At 66.1% G+C, this 14,561-nt stretch overlaps 3 protein-coding genes across 3 annotated transcripts; 2 read left to right on the top strand and 1 right to left on the bottom strand.

Annotated features, from left to right (window-relative positions):
* The first annotated feature begins 10 nt into the window (after positions 1–10).
* NDOR1 (NADPH dependent diflavin oxidoreductase 1) lies at positions 11–6,990 on the top strand. The gene is made up of 14 exons (XM_003941332.3): positions 11–244; positions 531–608; positions 3,017–3,114; positions 4,139–4,237; positions 4,325–4,426; positions 4,546–4,755; positions 4,867–4,988; positions 5,094–5,314; positions 5,398–5,505; positions 5,987–6,107; positions 6,242–6,388; positions 6,468–6,586; positions 6,664–6,758; positions 6,837–6,990. The coding sequence occupies exons 1-14, from the start codon at positions 110–112 to the stop codon at positions 6,979–6,981; spliced, it is 1,800 nt and encodes a 599-aa protein (XP_003941381.1). The 5' UTR covers positions 11–109; the 3' UTR covers positions 6,982–6,990.
* Positions 6,991–8,361: 1,371 nt separating this feature from the next.
* On the top strand, positions 8,362–9,705 carry LOC101031437 (ring finger protein-like). The gene has a single exon (XM_003941340.4). It carries the CDS (start codon positions 8,362–8,364, stop codon positions 8,962–8,964), a length of 603 nt encoding a protein of 200 aa, XP_003941389.1. The 3' UTR covers positions 8,965–9,705.
* Positions 9,706–10,898: 1,193 nt separating this feature from the next.
* On the bottom strand, positions 10,899–14,555 carry RNF208 (ring finger protein 208). Its single transcript, XM_074394442.1, has 2 exons — positions 12,639–14,555; positions 10,899–12,382 (listed from the first exon to the last, which is right to left on the bottom strand). Exon 2 carries the CDS (start codon positions 11,854–11,856, stop codon positions 11,071–11,073), a length of 786 nt encoding a protein of 261 aa, XP_074250543.1. The 5' UTR covers positions 11,857–12,382; positions 12,639–14,555; the 3' UTR covers positions 10,899–11,070.
* Between the last annotated feature and the right edge of the window lie 6 nt (positions 14,556–14,561).

Genomic DNA, 14,561 nt, shown 5'->3' with positions numbered 1-14,561 from the left:
CTGCGTCACTTCCGGCCGACAGCGGAAGTCGGAGTGGTCCCTGCCGCCCTTCCGGCGGGAACTGCCTGCCAGTCCTCAGTCTCCGAACGGGAGTCCCCGGCGCGCCGCGATGGTGGTCCCGCAGCTCCTGGTGCTCTTCGGCAGCCAGACGGGCACTGCTCAGGATGTGTCGGAGCGGCTGGGTCGCGAAGCCCGGCGCCGGCGGCTTGGCTGCCGGGTGCAGGCCCTGGACTCGTACCCGGTGGTGAGGGCTCGCGGGGGCATCGGCGGAGGGCCTGGGGGGCCGGGGGACCCGCCCCTTGGGGTCGTGACCCAGAAGGCGTCGCATTTAGCCTGAGAGCGGGTCCCTCCCTTGCGGCGGATTTAGGAGAAGGGGAGGAGGTTGGAGCCCGAACGAGAGAGGACGGTCCGGCCGCCCGCAGAAATCCCCCTGCCCGGTCAGCCTGGCGAAGGCGAGGAGGGCCAGGTTTCGGGACGGCCGCCCGGCGCTTCCAGCCGGAGGTCTGACGTGTGTGTGTCTTTCTGTTGAGGCGAATCTGATTCACGAGCCCCTGGTGATCTTCGTTTGTGCAACTGCAGGCCAGGGAGACCCGCCCGACAACATGAAGGTAAGGCTGGCCCCGTGGCTCCCCGGATCTCCGCCCTCGCCTCTTGCCCCGTTCTCATTGCCCGGATTCCAGGTGCAGTAAACAGCTCTCCCCCTCCATCTGAAGACATTTCAGAGGTGGATTTGAGAGGACGTCCTTGAGTGGAGCTGGGGGCTTTGGTTGTCCTCTCTAATAAACTCTTCATGGCCACCAAATAGCGTTATTATCCATTCTAGCCTTTTTTCTTTTTCCAGGGCTATGTGTGCATCTAGTCTGTGTCTTGTGCGATTCTCTAGCCTGTATGACCTTCAGGGAATGTTAATTCTCTGACCATCTTTTCAGCACATACTATCTTCCTGGCACAGCCTGAGTCTGGGGATTCAGCTGTGAACCCAGCAGCCATACTTTCATCCTCAGAGAGTTCACACTGTGGCAGAAGCAGCTAATGGACAGTCACGGTGCCGGGAAACACCTGCTGCTGGGGAGAGGCGCAGATGTGGGAGCACTGATAAGGGGCGTCGAGCCTTTTCTAGCCCAGCTTTGGGGCCCAGGCAGAGGTTTGCAGAAGAAAAGAGTGTCAGCTGAGTCACTGAAGGATACGTGAGGGCTAACCAGGCCCCAAGGAAGAAGGAGCAGTCTGTGTAGAAGAGAAAGGTGACTTGGCTTGTGTGAACAGTAGAAAGCAGTTCTGGCCAGGCGTGGTGGCTCACACCTGTAATCCCAGCACTTTGGGAGGCTGAGGTGTGTGGATCACTTGAAGTCAGGAGTTCAAGACCAGTCTGGCTAACCTTGCGGTGAAACCTTGTCTCTACTAAAAATACCAAAATTAGTTAGGCATGGTGGTGTGCACCTGTATCTCAGCTATTCAGGAGGCTGAGGGCAGGAGAATCACTTGAACCTGGGAGGCTGAGGCCGCGCCATGGCACTCCAGCCTGGGCCAGAGTGAAGCTCCATCTCAAAGAAAGATGAGAAGCCCTTCTAGAAAGTGTAATAAAAAGCAAGGCAGAAAATGCAAGGAAGCAGGTACCAGAATTCAAAGATCATTCCAGTGGCCTCAGAATGAGAAGACAACAGCAGAGAGGAAGTTATCCCGGAAAGTAACAAGGTATCCAGAGCGGGTCTGCAGCCGGAGAGCCCCGTGCCCAGGAAGGGCCCTGCTGAGAATGAACGGGCTACCCTCGGGCATGTCATTGTGGGTTTAGCTGCTGGGGACGGAGTGCCTTACACACCCCAAGGGTGGCAAGTGGGACCCTAGCTTTTTCAGCAGTGGTGCCAAGCCCAGGACTAACTCAGCTGCTTGCCAGTTGTGAGGGAAAAGTCACAGCAATGCTCTCTCCTGAATCCTTTTCTCAGGAAGGAGGAAGTTCCTCAAACTGAGCACGGGAAAGCCCTTTGGAATTCCGGAAGCAAGGGGGTCTCACCAGCAGTGGACGCTGTGGGGGGGGGGGGTCTGGGGCAAGAGGCTGAGTACATTTGCTTACACAGCGTGACCCAGTGAGGCAGCTGATGAGGGGGTGAGGTCCCAGGAGGCCATGAGTGGTGCAGGGCCAGGGTCAAAGCTGTGGGCTGACAAAGCCAGGGCCTCTACTCTGGCCTCCATGCTTGGCCATAGGATGGGGAGGTGGGTGGGCTGTGAAGACCACACAGACAGGCCACCTGGGATGCAGGTGAGGGGCAGCAGGCTCCTTGTGGAGGGGCCTCCTATCAAGCCTGGAGGCCACCACGGAAGGCGGGTTGTGGAATGGGATAATCTGAACACTGCTGGCTCAAGGTCCTGCAGCCACGGAAGTTAAGAGATGTGTCCCAGAGACACGCACCTCGGCCACAGAAGGAAGGGGATGTGTCGCAGAGACACGGACCTCGGCCACGGAAGGAAGGGGATGAGTCCCAGAGACACGGACCTCGGCCACGGAAGGAAGGGGATGGGTCCCAGACACTGGGATCTCAGATGTGGGTGTGGGGGTCTGTGGGATGGACCTCAGAGCTCCCGGTGTGGGGGTCTGTGGGATGGACCCATTCAGCCGCAGAGGCCCCCGCTCTGGCTGGGAAGTGACGGGTGGAGGTGAGGTACTCCTGTGGAGGTACACAGCTTGAGGAGTGAGTGCAGAGCTGTTTCTGGCGGCTCAGAGCCGGGGGCAGGGGAGGGTGACGTCCCAGGAAGGGAGCCCCACACAGGCCAGAGTGCGCAGCAGGCTGTCTGGCTCCCGTGGGCAGGGTGGGCCCTGGTCTCCTCAGGTCCTGCACCAGCTGTGCCTCCTCCCAGTGCCCCTCGCCCTGCTGGCTGGACCTGGGCCTTGCCTTTTCGTCAGATCCAGTTCCATTCTGCCGCTTCTTGCCCTCTCTCTGTTCCCCTGAGACCGTCCCCTCGCTCTCTGGTTTGGGGCTGGCCCAGAGGCTTGGGACTGATGCGGGGTTTCCTCCGGCTGCAGAACTTTTGGAGGTTCATATTCCGGAAGAACCTGCCCTCCACTGCCCTCTGTCAGATGGACTTTGCCGTCCTGGGCCTCGGGGACTCCTCATATGCCAAGTGAGTACGGGACAGGACAGTTCCAGGGGTGCAGCTGCCAGACCAGCTTTCAGGGTCGGCCCTGCAGGCCACAGGGCCCTTGCAGCGGCACTGGCTTCTCCACGATACGCCCTGGTGGGCGCCCCAGACCTCACGCTGTGGGAGGGCACAGAGGGAAGCAGGCAGGGTGGCAGAGGGCTGGGCTCAGAGCCACACCGACGTCACAGAAGGCTACCTGGCACCAGTCCCCACTGTTACAAACACGTGTGCCATGGAGTGTTCAGGACTTGGAGGTGGAGGTGGGCCCTGTGTCCTGCTGCTGCCCCAGCGGCTGCCTCCGCCTTTTCCCCAGGCATTTCGCAGGGCTCACCTGCCCCTGAGCAAGGAGTAGGGTGTTCAGTGTGCAGATGGTATCTTTAGACCCACAGCGTTGAAACCCATGGCCATCCATGCAGGGCCCAGGTCTGCGAGCCCCGAGCGTCAAAAGCCGAGTGTGTAGTGGGGTCTCATCGCTTCAGATGAAAGGAAACGGGAAGGCCGGCGGTAGCCCACCCGTTCTGCCGGGAGGCTTGTTCTGGGCGTGATGTGTGTGTTCAGGCGAGGGAGGGAGCCTGTCTGTTGACAGCGTTCCCAGAGAGGAGCGAAACCCAGGGCCCGTCATGCCTCAGAACCAGAGTGAGAAGCGAAACTGACCCCCAGGAAGATGCCTGGCCCTCTCCCCAGCCCGGAGCTGCTTTGCTGAGAAGTGACCCACACCTTGGCTGGGGGCCTGGAGGGCTCCATTGTCTCAACTCCCTGTCCAGAGATGAGGGCCCATCAGTGGCACAAGGCCACACGCCTCCACCCACACAGGCTGGTTCTCCACGAGCAGAGGACCTGCTGCTCGGGGCCCTGCCGGCTGCCTGGTCTCAGCAGCCCCTGGCGTGTGGAGACGCTGCCCCCTCCTAGGGCGTGGCCAGCATGGAGTGTTGCCAGCTGAGGAAGTCCCTGCCCGGGTTGCGCTCTGCCCGGCTCCAGCCCGGGACCAGCCTTGCTGTCTCTGCAGGTTCAACTTTGTGGCCAAGAAGCTGCACCGACGGCTCCTACAGCTTGGGGGCAGTGCCCTCCTGCCCGCGTGCCTGGGTGACGACCAGCATGAGCTGGGGTGAGTCTTCAGGGCTGGCCCTGCCTCCATGGTCTGACCTGGCCACGCGCCAGGTCCGCTCAGGCCAGCACATGTGCCCCCTCCCAGGCCCGATGCTGCTGTGGACCCCTGGCTGCGAGACTTGTGGGGCAAGGTTCTGGGGCTGTGCCCGCCGCCTCCAGGCCTCGCTGAGATCCCTCCCGGCGTCCCGTGAGTATGGCCCCAGGTCACCCGCAGGCGGCCTGGGGACCTCGCCTGGGTCCCACCCGTGAGTGTGGGTGGCCCCTGGGTCGGGGGGTTTCTGGTCTGAAGAGCCTGCCCTCCCACAGCCTGCCCTCCAAGTTCAGCCTGCTGTTCCTCCACGAGGTGCCCAGTGCAGGCTCTGAGGGGCAGCAGGTGGCTCACCCTGGCTCCAGAGAGCCCCCATCGGAGTCGCAGCCTTTCCTGGCACCCATGATCTCCAACCAGAGAGTCACCGGCCCCTCCCACTTCCAGGACGTTCGGCTGATTGAGTTTGACATCTCAGGCTCTGCCCTCAGGTGAGGCCCGAGACACCAGGTGGTGGCGGGGACTGCTGGGGTTCAGAGGAGGCCGGGCTGGGCTGCAGGGGATGGCCTCCATCCGGGGCCCCTGGGGGCTTCTCCTCACAGCTTCGCTGCCGGCGATGTGGTGCTGATTCAGCCCTCCAACTCGGCGGCTCACGTCCAGCAGTTCTGCCAGGCACTGGGCCTGGACCCTGAGCAGCTCTTCACGCTGCAGCCGCGGGAGCCAGGTGAGCCCAGCCTCAGCCAGCCTGACTCTCTGCCCTCCCCCATGTCCTCGGCCCCCACCCCGAGGGCCCCACCGCAGCCCACAGAGGCTCCCACTCACCCTGCAGATGTCCTCCCACCCACAAGGCTGCCCCAGCCCTGCTCCGTGCGGCACCTCGTGTCCCAGTACCTGGACATCGCCAGCGTGCCTCGCCGCTCCTTCTTTGAGCTCCTGGCTTGTCTGTCCCTCCATGAGCTGGAGCGGGAGAAGCTGTTGGAGTTCAGTTCTGCCCAGGGCCAGGAGGAGCTCTTTGAATACTGCAACCGGCCCCGCAGGACCATTGTGGAGGTGAGGATGGCCAGTGTGGCTGGTGGGGCCCAGCCCCTGAGCCAGGGCCACACTTCAGCCACTCCGAGCCTCTCTCTGCCCAGGTGCTGTGTGACTTCCCATACACAGCCGCCGCCATCCCCCCGGACTACCTGCTGGACCTCATCCCCGCCATCCGGCCGAGGGCCTTCTCCATCGCCTCCTCCATGCTGGTGAGGGGCCCCAGGAAAGCTGGGATGGGGCTGTGGGGCTCTGTGGGCAGAAGTTATGCTCTGACCAGGTGACAGTCCCCTATCAAGGACCGCCCCTGGGTGATGTGGCTGGGGCCCACAGCCCAGGCAGCAGGTGTGGGCAGCCTTGTGCCATCACTCTCAGCCCACCGTCCTCCCCAGGCTCACCCCCTCCTCACTGTCCTCCCCAGGCTCACCCCCTCCTCCCCATTGTCCTCCCCAGGCTCACCCCCTCCTCACTGTCCTCCCCAGGCTCACCCCCTCCTCCCCACCGTCCCCCACAGGCTCACCCCCTCCTCCCCACCATCCTCCCCAGGCTCACCCCCTCCTCACCGTCCTACCCAGGCTCACCCACCCCTCCCCACCATCCTCCCGAGGCTCACCCGACCTCCCCACCATCCTCCCCAGGCTCACCCCCCCCACTGTCCTCCCCAGGCTCACCCCCCCCCACCATCCTCCCCAGGCTCACCCCTCGAGGCTACAGATCCTCGTGGCTGTAGTGCAGTTTCAGACTCGCCTCAAGGAGCCCCGCCGGGGCCTCTGCTCCTCCTGGCTGGCATCCCTGGACCCGGACTCTGGGCAAGGTGACCCCTGCTCCCAGGGTGGGGGCCATGGCCCGGTGTCCCCTTCTCCCAGGCCCACGCGGATGCTGGGCCAGGGCCCCAGCAGACTCGGAGCTGCCTTTGAGCCTCTTCATACCACCTCTCTCCTGTAATAGCACCTGTCCGGGTGCCCCTGTGGGTGCGGCCTGGGGGTCTGGCCTTCCCAGAGATGCCAGACGTGCCTGTGATTATGGTGGGGCCCGGCACCGGGGTAGCCCCCTTCCGAGCAGCCATCCAGGAGCGCGTGGCCCAGGACCGGACCAGTGAGTGCCTGGGGTCCCGGGATAGGGTTGTGGTGGGGGCTTCCAGCAGAAGTTCAAGGACCACCCTGCATTCCCCCAGGAAATGTCTTGTTTTTTGGCTGCCGCTGGCGGGACCAAGACTTCTACTGGGAGGCGGAGTGGCAGGAGCTGGAGAAGCGGGGCTGCCTGACCCTGGTCCCTGCCTTCTCCCGGGAGCAGGTGGGTTTGTGTGCTCGGGGGCTGGGAAAGGAGGGGAGGGCTCACACTCAGCCCCACCCTGCCCTTCTGCCCTGCAGGAGCAGAAAGTGTATGTGCAGCACCGGCTCCGGGAGCGGGGGCCGCTCGTGTGGGAGCTGCTGGACCGCCAGGGTGCACACTTCTACCTGGCAGGGTGAGCAGTCTCAGCTGCAGCGGGAGCGGGCCCAACCCTAGGCCCAGCCTCACGCGCCTTCTGCTACCGCCCCTCTAGCAACGCCAAGTCCATGCCAGCGGATGTCTCGGAAGCCCTGGTGTCCATCTTCCAGGAGCAGGGCGGGCTCTGCAGCTCCGACGCCGCCGCCTATCTAGCCAGGCTTCAGCGGACACGGCGCTTTCAGACTGAGACGTGGGCCTGAGCCCCTTGGCTGCCGTGACCCTCCCGGGAGTCCGGGAGAGGGCTTCGTCCTCTCCGGCCAGGGGTGGCGCTTCCAGGTCCCAGCTCGTTGGGGCAACAGCCAGCTCCAGAGCACAGCCACACCCTCGTCAACCCTGGGCCCCACCCTTTGAGCCCTGACTCCACTGCAGCCTCTGCCAGCCAGCTCTCCGCTCCCCCACCCTGACCATGAGCTTGGTCCTCTTTCTCCCCCACCCTCTTCCCGGTCAAGGTGGTGGCCTGGGCCGCTCCACTTCACCAGTGCAGTGGCCCAGGACGGCGTGAGCAGCCCACTGGGCACCGGGAGCGGCACAGGGCCCCCATGAGGCCACACTGCACTCCTCCGCCCTGGGGCCACTGCAGCCTGCTGGGCAGCACATTCCAGTCACCACCCCCACACGGCTGAGGCTGGGCTCAGGCCACAAGAAAGCAGCTCCCTTAGAGCAGTGGGGTGGTCCCAGGCCAGAGCAGCCCCTTCCTCTCCTGGTCCCAGGAAAGCCCCGGCAGGAACTGCTGGCCTCCGGGTGGCTCCTCAGGACCCCTGGGTGGGCAGTGGCGGTGGACGCCATGGTGCGCTCTTGCTGGCCTGCCCGTACCCAAGTGGCAGCTCTTGTCTGCCTGTAATGTGACAAGCGCCCTGCCTGCTTCATTCTCAAAGGCTTGGTGGGTCGGCTGAGATCTGAGGGTCACGACAGGGTTTTGGGCAGGTGTTGGGAAGGCAGAGCTAAGCCGTCTATCCTGCCTGGGAGCCGAGGCTGCCGGAAGCAGTGGTGGGAGGGGGTGTGGTGGATACGGCCCCGCCCCTGGGAGGTGCTTGAGGCACCAGGAAAGGAAGTCCGGCTGGAGGAGTCCTGCCGTTCACACCGCCTCACCGTCCTCTCGTCGGAGTCTCTTATCTGTGGTCGGCTGGTCGCTGGCAGGGGACTAGACGTGGCCGAGGCTGGGCTGCAGCCTGATCTGGCTGGGGACGGCACTGCGTGGGCGCAGGACACACTCGACAGGCGAGCCTTGCCGGGGCCCCAGTGAAGTTCCCATCCAGTGAGGAGAGCCAGCCAGGTCAGTGCCAGACCCAGTGGAGCCCAGACCCTGCTTCCCCTGGAGGTCCCCACCTGTCTCCACCCTGGGGTCCCTGGCTTCCTATCGTGACTCCTCCCGCAGGGCCACCACCCCTGAGCTGTGGCCTGGGCTCCCTAGTCTCCACCTTGCCGACTCCAGCTCTGGGCCTGTCAGTCCACCTGGGGCCGCTCTGGGCCCTGAGTGCCTCAACCCACTAAGCCAAGCACCAGCGAGTGAAGGGGATGACTTTGGGCTTCCCCAAGATGCCGAGACTCCAACCGGTGAGCCCCTGCTGGGGGCTGTGGCCATGGAGGGCGCCTGGGCCCTTCCAGCCTGGAAGGAGGAGCTGGGAGAGCTGGCCGCAGGGCAGGGGGAAGAGGAGTGCCCCATCTGCACCGAGCCCTATGGGCCCAGGGAGCACCGCCTGGCCCTGCTGAACTGTCGCCACGGCCTGTGTGTGGGCTGCCTGTGCAGGCTGCGGGGCTCGGCCCCAAGCTCCGACCTGGGCTGGGTACGCTGCCCACTGTGCCGCCAGAAGACCCCCATGCTGGAGTGGGAGATCTGCCAGCTGCAGGAGGAGCTGCTGCTGGCCGACGGGCCCCCACACCAGCCCCCCCAAGAGGTCCCCGCACCCCAGCACCGCGACCCTGGACCCTGGGGCTCCCTGGAGCACCGCTACCAGCTGCGCTTTCTGGCGGGGCCCCTGGGTGGCCATGGCTGCCTGCCCTTTCTGCCCTGTCCACCCTGCCTGGGTGCCTGGCTCTGGACCCTGCGGGAGCGGGGACCCTGTGCCCGCCGCCTGGCTCTCCTGAGCCTGCTGGCCCTCGAGCTGCTGGGGCTCCTGCTGGTCTTCGTGCCGCTGGGGCTGCTGGGGCTGCTCTTCCTGCTCCTGGACCGCTCTGGCCGCTGAGCAGAGCCCAGGACAGCCCTGACGCCAGTGGGCCCAGACTGGCCCACATCGCCACTGGGTGCTGTGAGACCTGAAGACTAAGCTGAAAAACCCAAGGTTGGGTCCAGGGCACTGCCCTTCAATCAAGACCTCCATGGCTGAACCCAAGACTGGGGCCACCCAGGAGCCTGACCCCGCCAGAGTGCATGGCTGCTCTGGACGCCGGTGCCCAAGGACAGCTGCCAGAGGAGCCAGCCCAGCAGGAAGGTCTGCGAGCAGGGCCCCACGCGCCCAGTGGGAGACGCACCCTGCCGCCATGGCCAATGCTGACCACACTTTCCCTTCCGAGGGCCGGCCGAGCACAGCAGACATGAAGGTTAACAGCTGCAGTCAGTCCGTTCCTTGGAGAGAGCAGGGGTTCCACCCACTCTGTGTTCAGATAAGGGCCAGTGCATGTCCCTGAAGGTCAGGCCAGCCGGGGGAGGGGCCTGTGCTGTGAAAACTCCACCTGCAGAGGCTTCTCTCCCCACCTACTCAGGCTGAGACCAGCTGGGGGTCAGCACTGGCCTGTGTTGCAGGGACAAGGGTCCACCCCGGCCTTAGAACACAAGCACCAGGCCCAGCTCTGCCCCTGCACACCCTCACGTTGCCACGCCTGGGGCCTCCGTGGAAAGGGTGGAGACGTCGGGTCTGTGGGTGACCCTGAGAGATGGAGCACTGGGCTCGAGGCAAAGCAGCTTTCAATAAACTGGTTCCTGGGAACGCCATTGTCACTGCTTGTTTCTGTTACCCCATCCTAACTGTCCAGGTGGGCTTTTTTTTTTTTTTTTTTTTTTGGAGGCAGAGTACCCCACTGTCCCTCACTGGAGTGCAGTGGCATGATCTCTGCTCACTGCAGCCTCTGCCTCCCGAGTCCAAGCAGTTCTGCCTCAGCCTCCCTAGTAGTTGGGGTTATAGACAGGTGTCGCCATGCCCACTGAACTTGTTTGTATTTTTAGTAGAGACAGCCTGCCCCATGTGGGGCAGGCTGATCTTGAACTCTTGACCTCAGGTGACCCGCCTGCCTCAGCCTCCCAAAGTGCTGGGATTACAGGCATGAGCCACCTCGCTCAGCCTGGGGCAGGCTCTTCCTCACACCCAGGTGGTCCAGGTGCCAGACAGGAGGCCCTGGGTCCTTATTCCCACCATCTCAGCCAGCATTTGTCCCACAGCCCTGCACAGACGCCCAAAGTCTACTCCGGCACAACACTGGAAGACCCAGGTGGGTGCTCAGGGCCAGGTAGGCACCAGAAGTGAAATCAACTGACTTGTCCCCCACACCATCGAAAATGTCCTCTCTGCTGCCAGGCGCGGTGGCTCAAGCCTGTAATCCCAGCACTTTGGGAGGCCGAGGCGGGTGGATCACGAGGTCAAGAGATCAAGACCATCCTGGTCAACGTGGTGAAACCCCGTCTCTACTAAAAATACAAAAAAGTAGCTGGGCATGGTGGCACGTGCCTGTAGGCCCAGCTACTCAGGAAGCTGAGGCAGGAGAATTGCCTGAACCCAGGAGGCAGAGGTTGCGGTGAGCCGAGATGGCACCATTGCACTCCAGCCTGGGTAACGAGCGAAACTCCGTCTCAAAAAAAAAAAAAAAGAGAAAAAAAGAAATTGTCCTCTCTGCCCAGCTGGGGTGGCTCTGCACACCGGCCACGTAGCCCTGCTAGGCACCCACAAGAAGCCCACTCCACATGTTTGGGGGTCTACACCCATGCTCACAGCCCACAGAGCCCTCCTGAGCTGCACGTACAGCCCAGCCTGGCCCAGAGTGCACACAGCAGGCCCATCCCAGCAGCGCTGGGCCCCTCTCTGGCAGCTCCAAGCTGAGCCCTGTCCGGGCGGCCGCCCTGGGTGCCACCCTAGGCCCAGGCCTGAGCGCAGCCCACAGGAGCAAGCTTCAGTCCAGGGAACAGGTGCAAACTTTGGCAAAGAGTTTTAATGGCAAAGTTGGCTGCAATGACAGTGCCACTTGGGGTGGGGCCGGAAGCCATGGTGGGGAAGGAAGGGTCAGCGGGCAGCAGGGCAGGCTGGGTCCCTGAAGAAGCGGCGATCGAGGTTCAGCGGGCAGTGGCGGGCAGGCAGGCGCTACTACATGATGGAGCAGGCAGACAGCGGGTTCCGCACATGGCAGGTGCAGGCGGCCCCACAGTACTGCCGGAAGGTCTGGTAGCAGCTGCCCTCGGGCTCGGCCCCCCACTGGCCTCCAGATGGGGCCGTCAGCGCCTCAGGCGGCAGGCGGCTCAGGATGGACGTGTTGACAGCCAGCGCGGCCAGGCCGTAGTCGGTGAAGAGCACAGTCTCTCGGCGGCAGGTTGGGCAGGAGATGAACTTGTACTTGGGGCAAGACTCGTAGAGAATCTGCAGGCACTGCTCACACACGGAGTGCAGGCAGGACAGCACGCGGGGCCGCCGCTGGGTGACATTGTACGTGTGCCCGCAGGTGGGGCACTCCAGGGGCTCACCCACTGCTGCCGAAGAAGCTGCCGAGGCCGAGGGGCCAGGCCGAATCACGTACTGATTGACAATGACCTCGTCCTCGGGGGCCACACGGGGAAAGCCCAGCTCCGCGCTCCCCTTACGTGGCCGCCGTGGCAGCGGCGGGGTGTGGGGCGCCCCTTCCAAGGCAGGCATGTCCCCCCCACACGCCTGGTTGACAATGATCTCTGTGTCTGAGGGCCAGGCACGCTTGGGTGCCAGAGTGGGGGTGGGCCGGGGAGCAGGCGGGAAGCAGGGGGCAGCCGGCAGCTCAGGGAACTTTTCGGGATGCACGATCTTCATGGCCTCCATCTTGAGGATGACATGGGGACCCTTCAGGCAGGACATGAGGAGGCCCGGCCAGCCACTGCCCGCCTCGGGCCCAGGGTCAGAGGACATCCGGCTGTCTCCAGTCAGACTGGGTGTTCGGGTGGGTGGCGGTGTGGTGTGGGGCTGGGGGGGAGGTGACGGGGCAGCATCCTGGTCCCACCAGGCCTGGGGGGGACCCCGGCTGGCCCGTGGACTCCTAGGGGCAGCCGGCGAGAGTTGGGGGCGCAGGGGCCCCCCCACTGGCCACAGTGGCTTCCCTGGTCCAGTCCTGGGAGGAGGAGGAAGGGGTGGGGGAGGGGGAGGCAGGCGGGGGCAGGGGGGCGTGGGAGGCTGCCCTGGGCTGGGCGTCGGGCTCAGCGTCTCACCCAGGGTCTCTGGGTGCTGAGGCTGGCGAGGGGGCGTGGGGGGGGCTCCCCCGGCAGCCGAGGTCAGCAGGCCGCCGGCGGGGACATCGGGGCAGGCAGGGGCTGGGTGGGCCCCATGGCTCCAGGACAGGGCGCCCAGGGAAGGCAGCTAGCCGAAGCGTTGGCTGCAGGAGGACCCGGGCGGCAGGCTCCGCGGCAGGAGCAGAGGCAAGGCCTGGGCCCGGCCTGAGCTGCAGGTGAGAGACGCCGTGAGGATAGTGCCCAGGCCACCCCTACCCTCGCCCTCCGCCCGCACAAAGGCTCGAGCGCCCGACCTCTGACCCTGACCTCAGCCGCGGGATCCCTACCTCCGTGGGCCTCGGAACCCAGCCCCCTCCCCGGTCCCCGCCTCCAAGGCCGGACGCACCTCCCCGAGGGCCGACCCCCGCCGCGTGGGGAGGGCCGCTGAGTCCGCCCCCGGCCCGGGCCCCCGCCCCCTGCGCTCACCTGCCCCAGCCTGGCGTTCCGGCCGCGCGCCGCCGCCGCCGCCGCAGAGGTTGTCTCAAAGGCAGGCCCGGACGCGGCGCCCGCGCCTCGGCCCGGCAGCTCGGGGGGCTCCGGCGGCTCCGGCGGCTCCGGCGAAGCTGCGGCGACCTCGGGCGATGGCGGGGCCCGGGCGGCACCCAGGGGCGCGGGCGCGGGGCGCGGGGCGCGGGGCGCGGGGCTCGGCGCGGCGGCGGCGGCAGGTGCGTGCGAAGCGTGGCGCGCTCTGCGGCGGAGGCGCGGGGACCGCAGTGCGCGCGGCGCCCGCCCGCGCCCGCAGCGCCACCCCCCGTCTGGGGACCCGCGCGGGGTCCGCGGGGCGGGGCCAGCCTCCCGGCCGCCCCTCAGTCCGTTCCTGGCGTCGTCCTCGCCCGCAGGCTGCTTAGGGAGCAGGACCCCCGCGTCGCCCCCAGTTCTCCGCTCCCCTCCTGCCCAGGCTGACCCTGGGTCCTGGTCAAGCCTCCCCAAATTCTGGGGGAATCGGCCGTTCTCCTCCTCACACTAGGAGGCCTCCGGACGCCGGAGCGGGAGGGAGGGCACCCGCGCGGAGGGTCGCAGGGGAGCTGGTTCCAGGGCCCACCGGCGCCCCCCGCCCCCAGGAAAGGCCCCGAGGCCTCCAGCCCCGCCCGTGCCCGGTGCCGCAGCTCGGAGAGGGCGCTGGGACCCTAAGGGGCACGAGCGGGGCAGGAGAAGGCCGAGGCAGTGGACGGCCGGGCCGGGTGGGAGTGCGCGAAAGACAGGCTGGCAGCCCCGCGCGGGGCGGAGGCGGCCCTGAGGACCGCACCTGCCCGGGGAAGCGTGGCCCGGGCACTCAGCGGGCAGCCTCGCCCACCACCAGCGCGCAGGCCGGACCTCTCAGCTCCCTCAGCCCGGCTGCTCTGCCCGCCTGGGTCCGCCTTCTGCCTGCAGAGCCCTCGGGCGAGGGAAGGACTCAGGGCTTGCGGGTCACCGCCAGGCAGGGAACCAGGCCTTCGAGGGCCTCTGCGGCTTGCTGTGACCCGCTCCGGACCCCGCACCAGGCCCTGCACAGCCTGGCCTCCTTCAGCCCCTCTCTCCGCTGGACAGGCCGGACCGCACCCGCTCTAGGCAGAGCCACAGGACCTGCGGAGCGCCGAGCCCGAGGGCACGCTGCCCCTTGTGCGGGAGCCCGCGTGGGCACACCAGGCTGGAGCAGCGGCCCTGCCCTTAGGGTCTGGCTTGGCCCCTCCGTTGGGCCTCGGGCCAGTGTCACTCAGAGAGCAGTAGGGAGAGGTGTGCGGCTCACGGGGGCTGCTCGCGGGGCCTTACGGGGCCTGTCACGATGGTGGGGCACCTGAGGCAGCCTGGGCCCGGGGAGGGCTGGGGGTCCAGCTCCGCCGCAGGCCTCGCTCACCTGCCGACCCGGCGCGCGCCCGAGGACGCACCAGGCCGCGGGCCCCGCCCCCTCCGCGAGGCCCCGCCCCATAAGGGAGGAGGCCCCGCCCCCGCCACGAGGCCCCGCCCCCAGAGCCGGGCCTTTTCAGCCCCACCGTTCAGAGCTGGGGAGGTCCAAGCCGAGTATCGGTGACATCCGAACCGGGTCTTTCGAGAAACCCTAGAGCGCGAAGGCTTCTGGGGAATAAAATTTCCACGGCCGTTCTCCGCCTAGTTGGCGCATGCGCCGTAGGCGCACGCAGGGCGGTAGGCGGGGCTTCCGGCGCCTGCGCAGTGGACGTCTGTCGCCGGCCTTCGGGGTGTTGGGTGCCCCGCAGCGCCTGGTTCTACCCAGATCGGGGCCGGGACCGGTCGGACGGGCCGCACGCAGACCACCCCGCTCGCCCTGGCCTCCGGGCCACGTGACTGCACCCCGCCCTTCCTGGTGCTCCTCTGGGCGCCAAGACCCCCGCCGCCCTGGGCCGCCCCGCGGTT

The sequence above is a fragment of the Saimiri boliviensis genome, chromosome 2 (genome assembly GCF_048565385.1).
Source record: "Saimiri boliviensis isolate mSaiBol1 chromosome 2, mSaiBol1.pri, whole genome shotgun sequence".
Lineage (NCBI taxonomy): Eukaryota > Metazoa > Chordata > Mammalia > Primates > Cebidae > Saimiri > Saimiri boliviensis.
The sequence above is the reverse complement of the archived record's forward strand: the minus strand, read 5'-3'. Positions and strand labels throughout refer to the sequence as shown.

What these genes read in the sequence shown, in the direction of transcription:
- NDOR1 (XM_003941332.3), top strand. Translation starts at nt 110, where the DNA reads ATGGTGGTCCCGCAGCTCCTGGTGCTCTTCGGCAGCCAGACGGGCACT. An exon ending in ATCTCAGGCTCTGCCCTCAG is followed by an intron (nt 4,756 to 4,866) that starts GTGAGGCCCGAG and finishes TTCTCCTCACAG; the next exon opens with CTTCGCTGCCGGCGATGTGG. An exon ending in GGACCCGGACTCTGGGCAAG is followed by an intron (nt 6,108 to 6,241) that starts GTGACCCCTGCT and finishes CTCCTGTAATAG; the next exon opens with CACCTGTCCGGGTGCCCCTG.
- LOC101031437 (XM_003941340.4), top strand. Translation starts at nt 8,362, where the DNA reads ATGGAGGGCGCCTGGGCCCTTCCAGCCTGGAAGGAGGAGCTGGGAGAG.
- RNF208 (XM_074394442.1), bottom strand. Translation starts at nt 11,856, where the DNA reads ATGTCCTCTGACCCTGGGCCCGAGGCGGGCAGTGGCTGGCCGGGCCTC.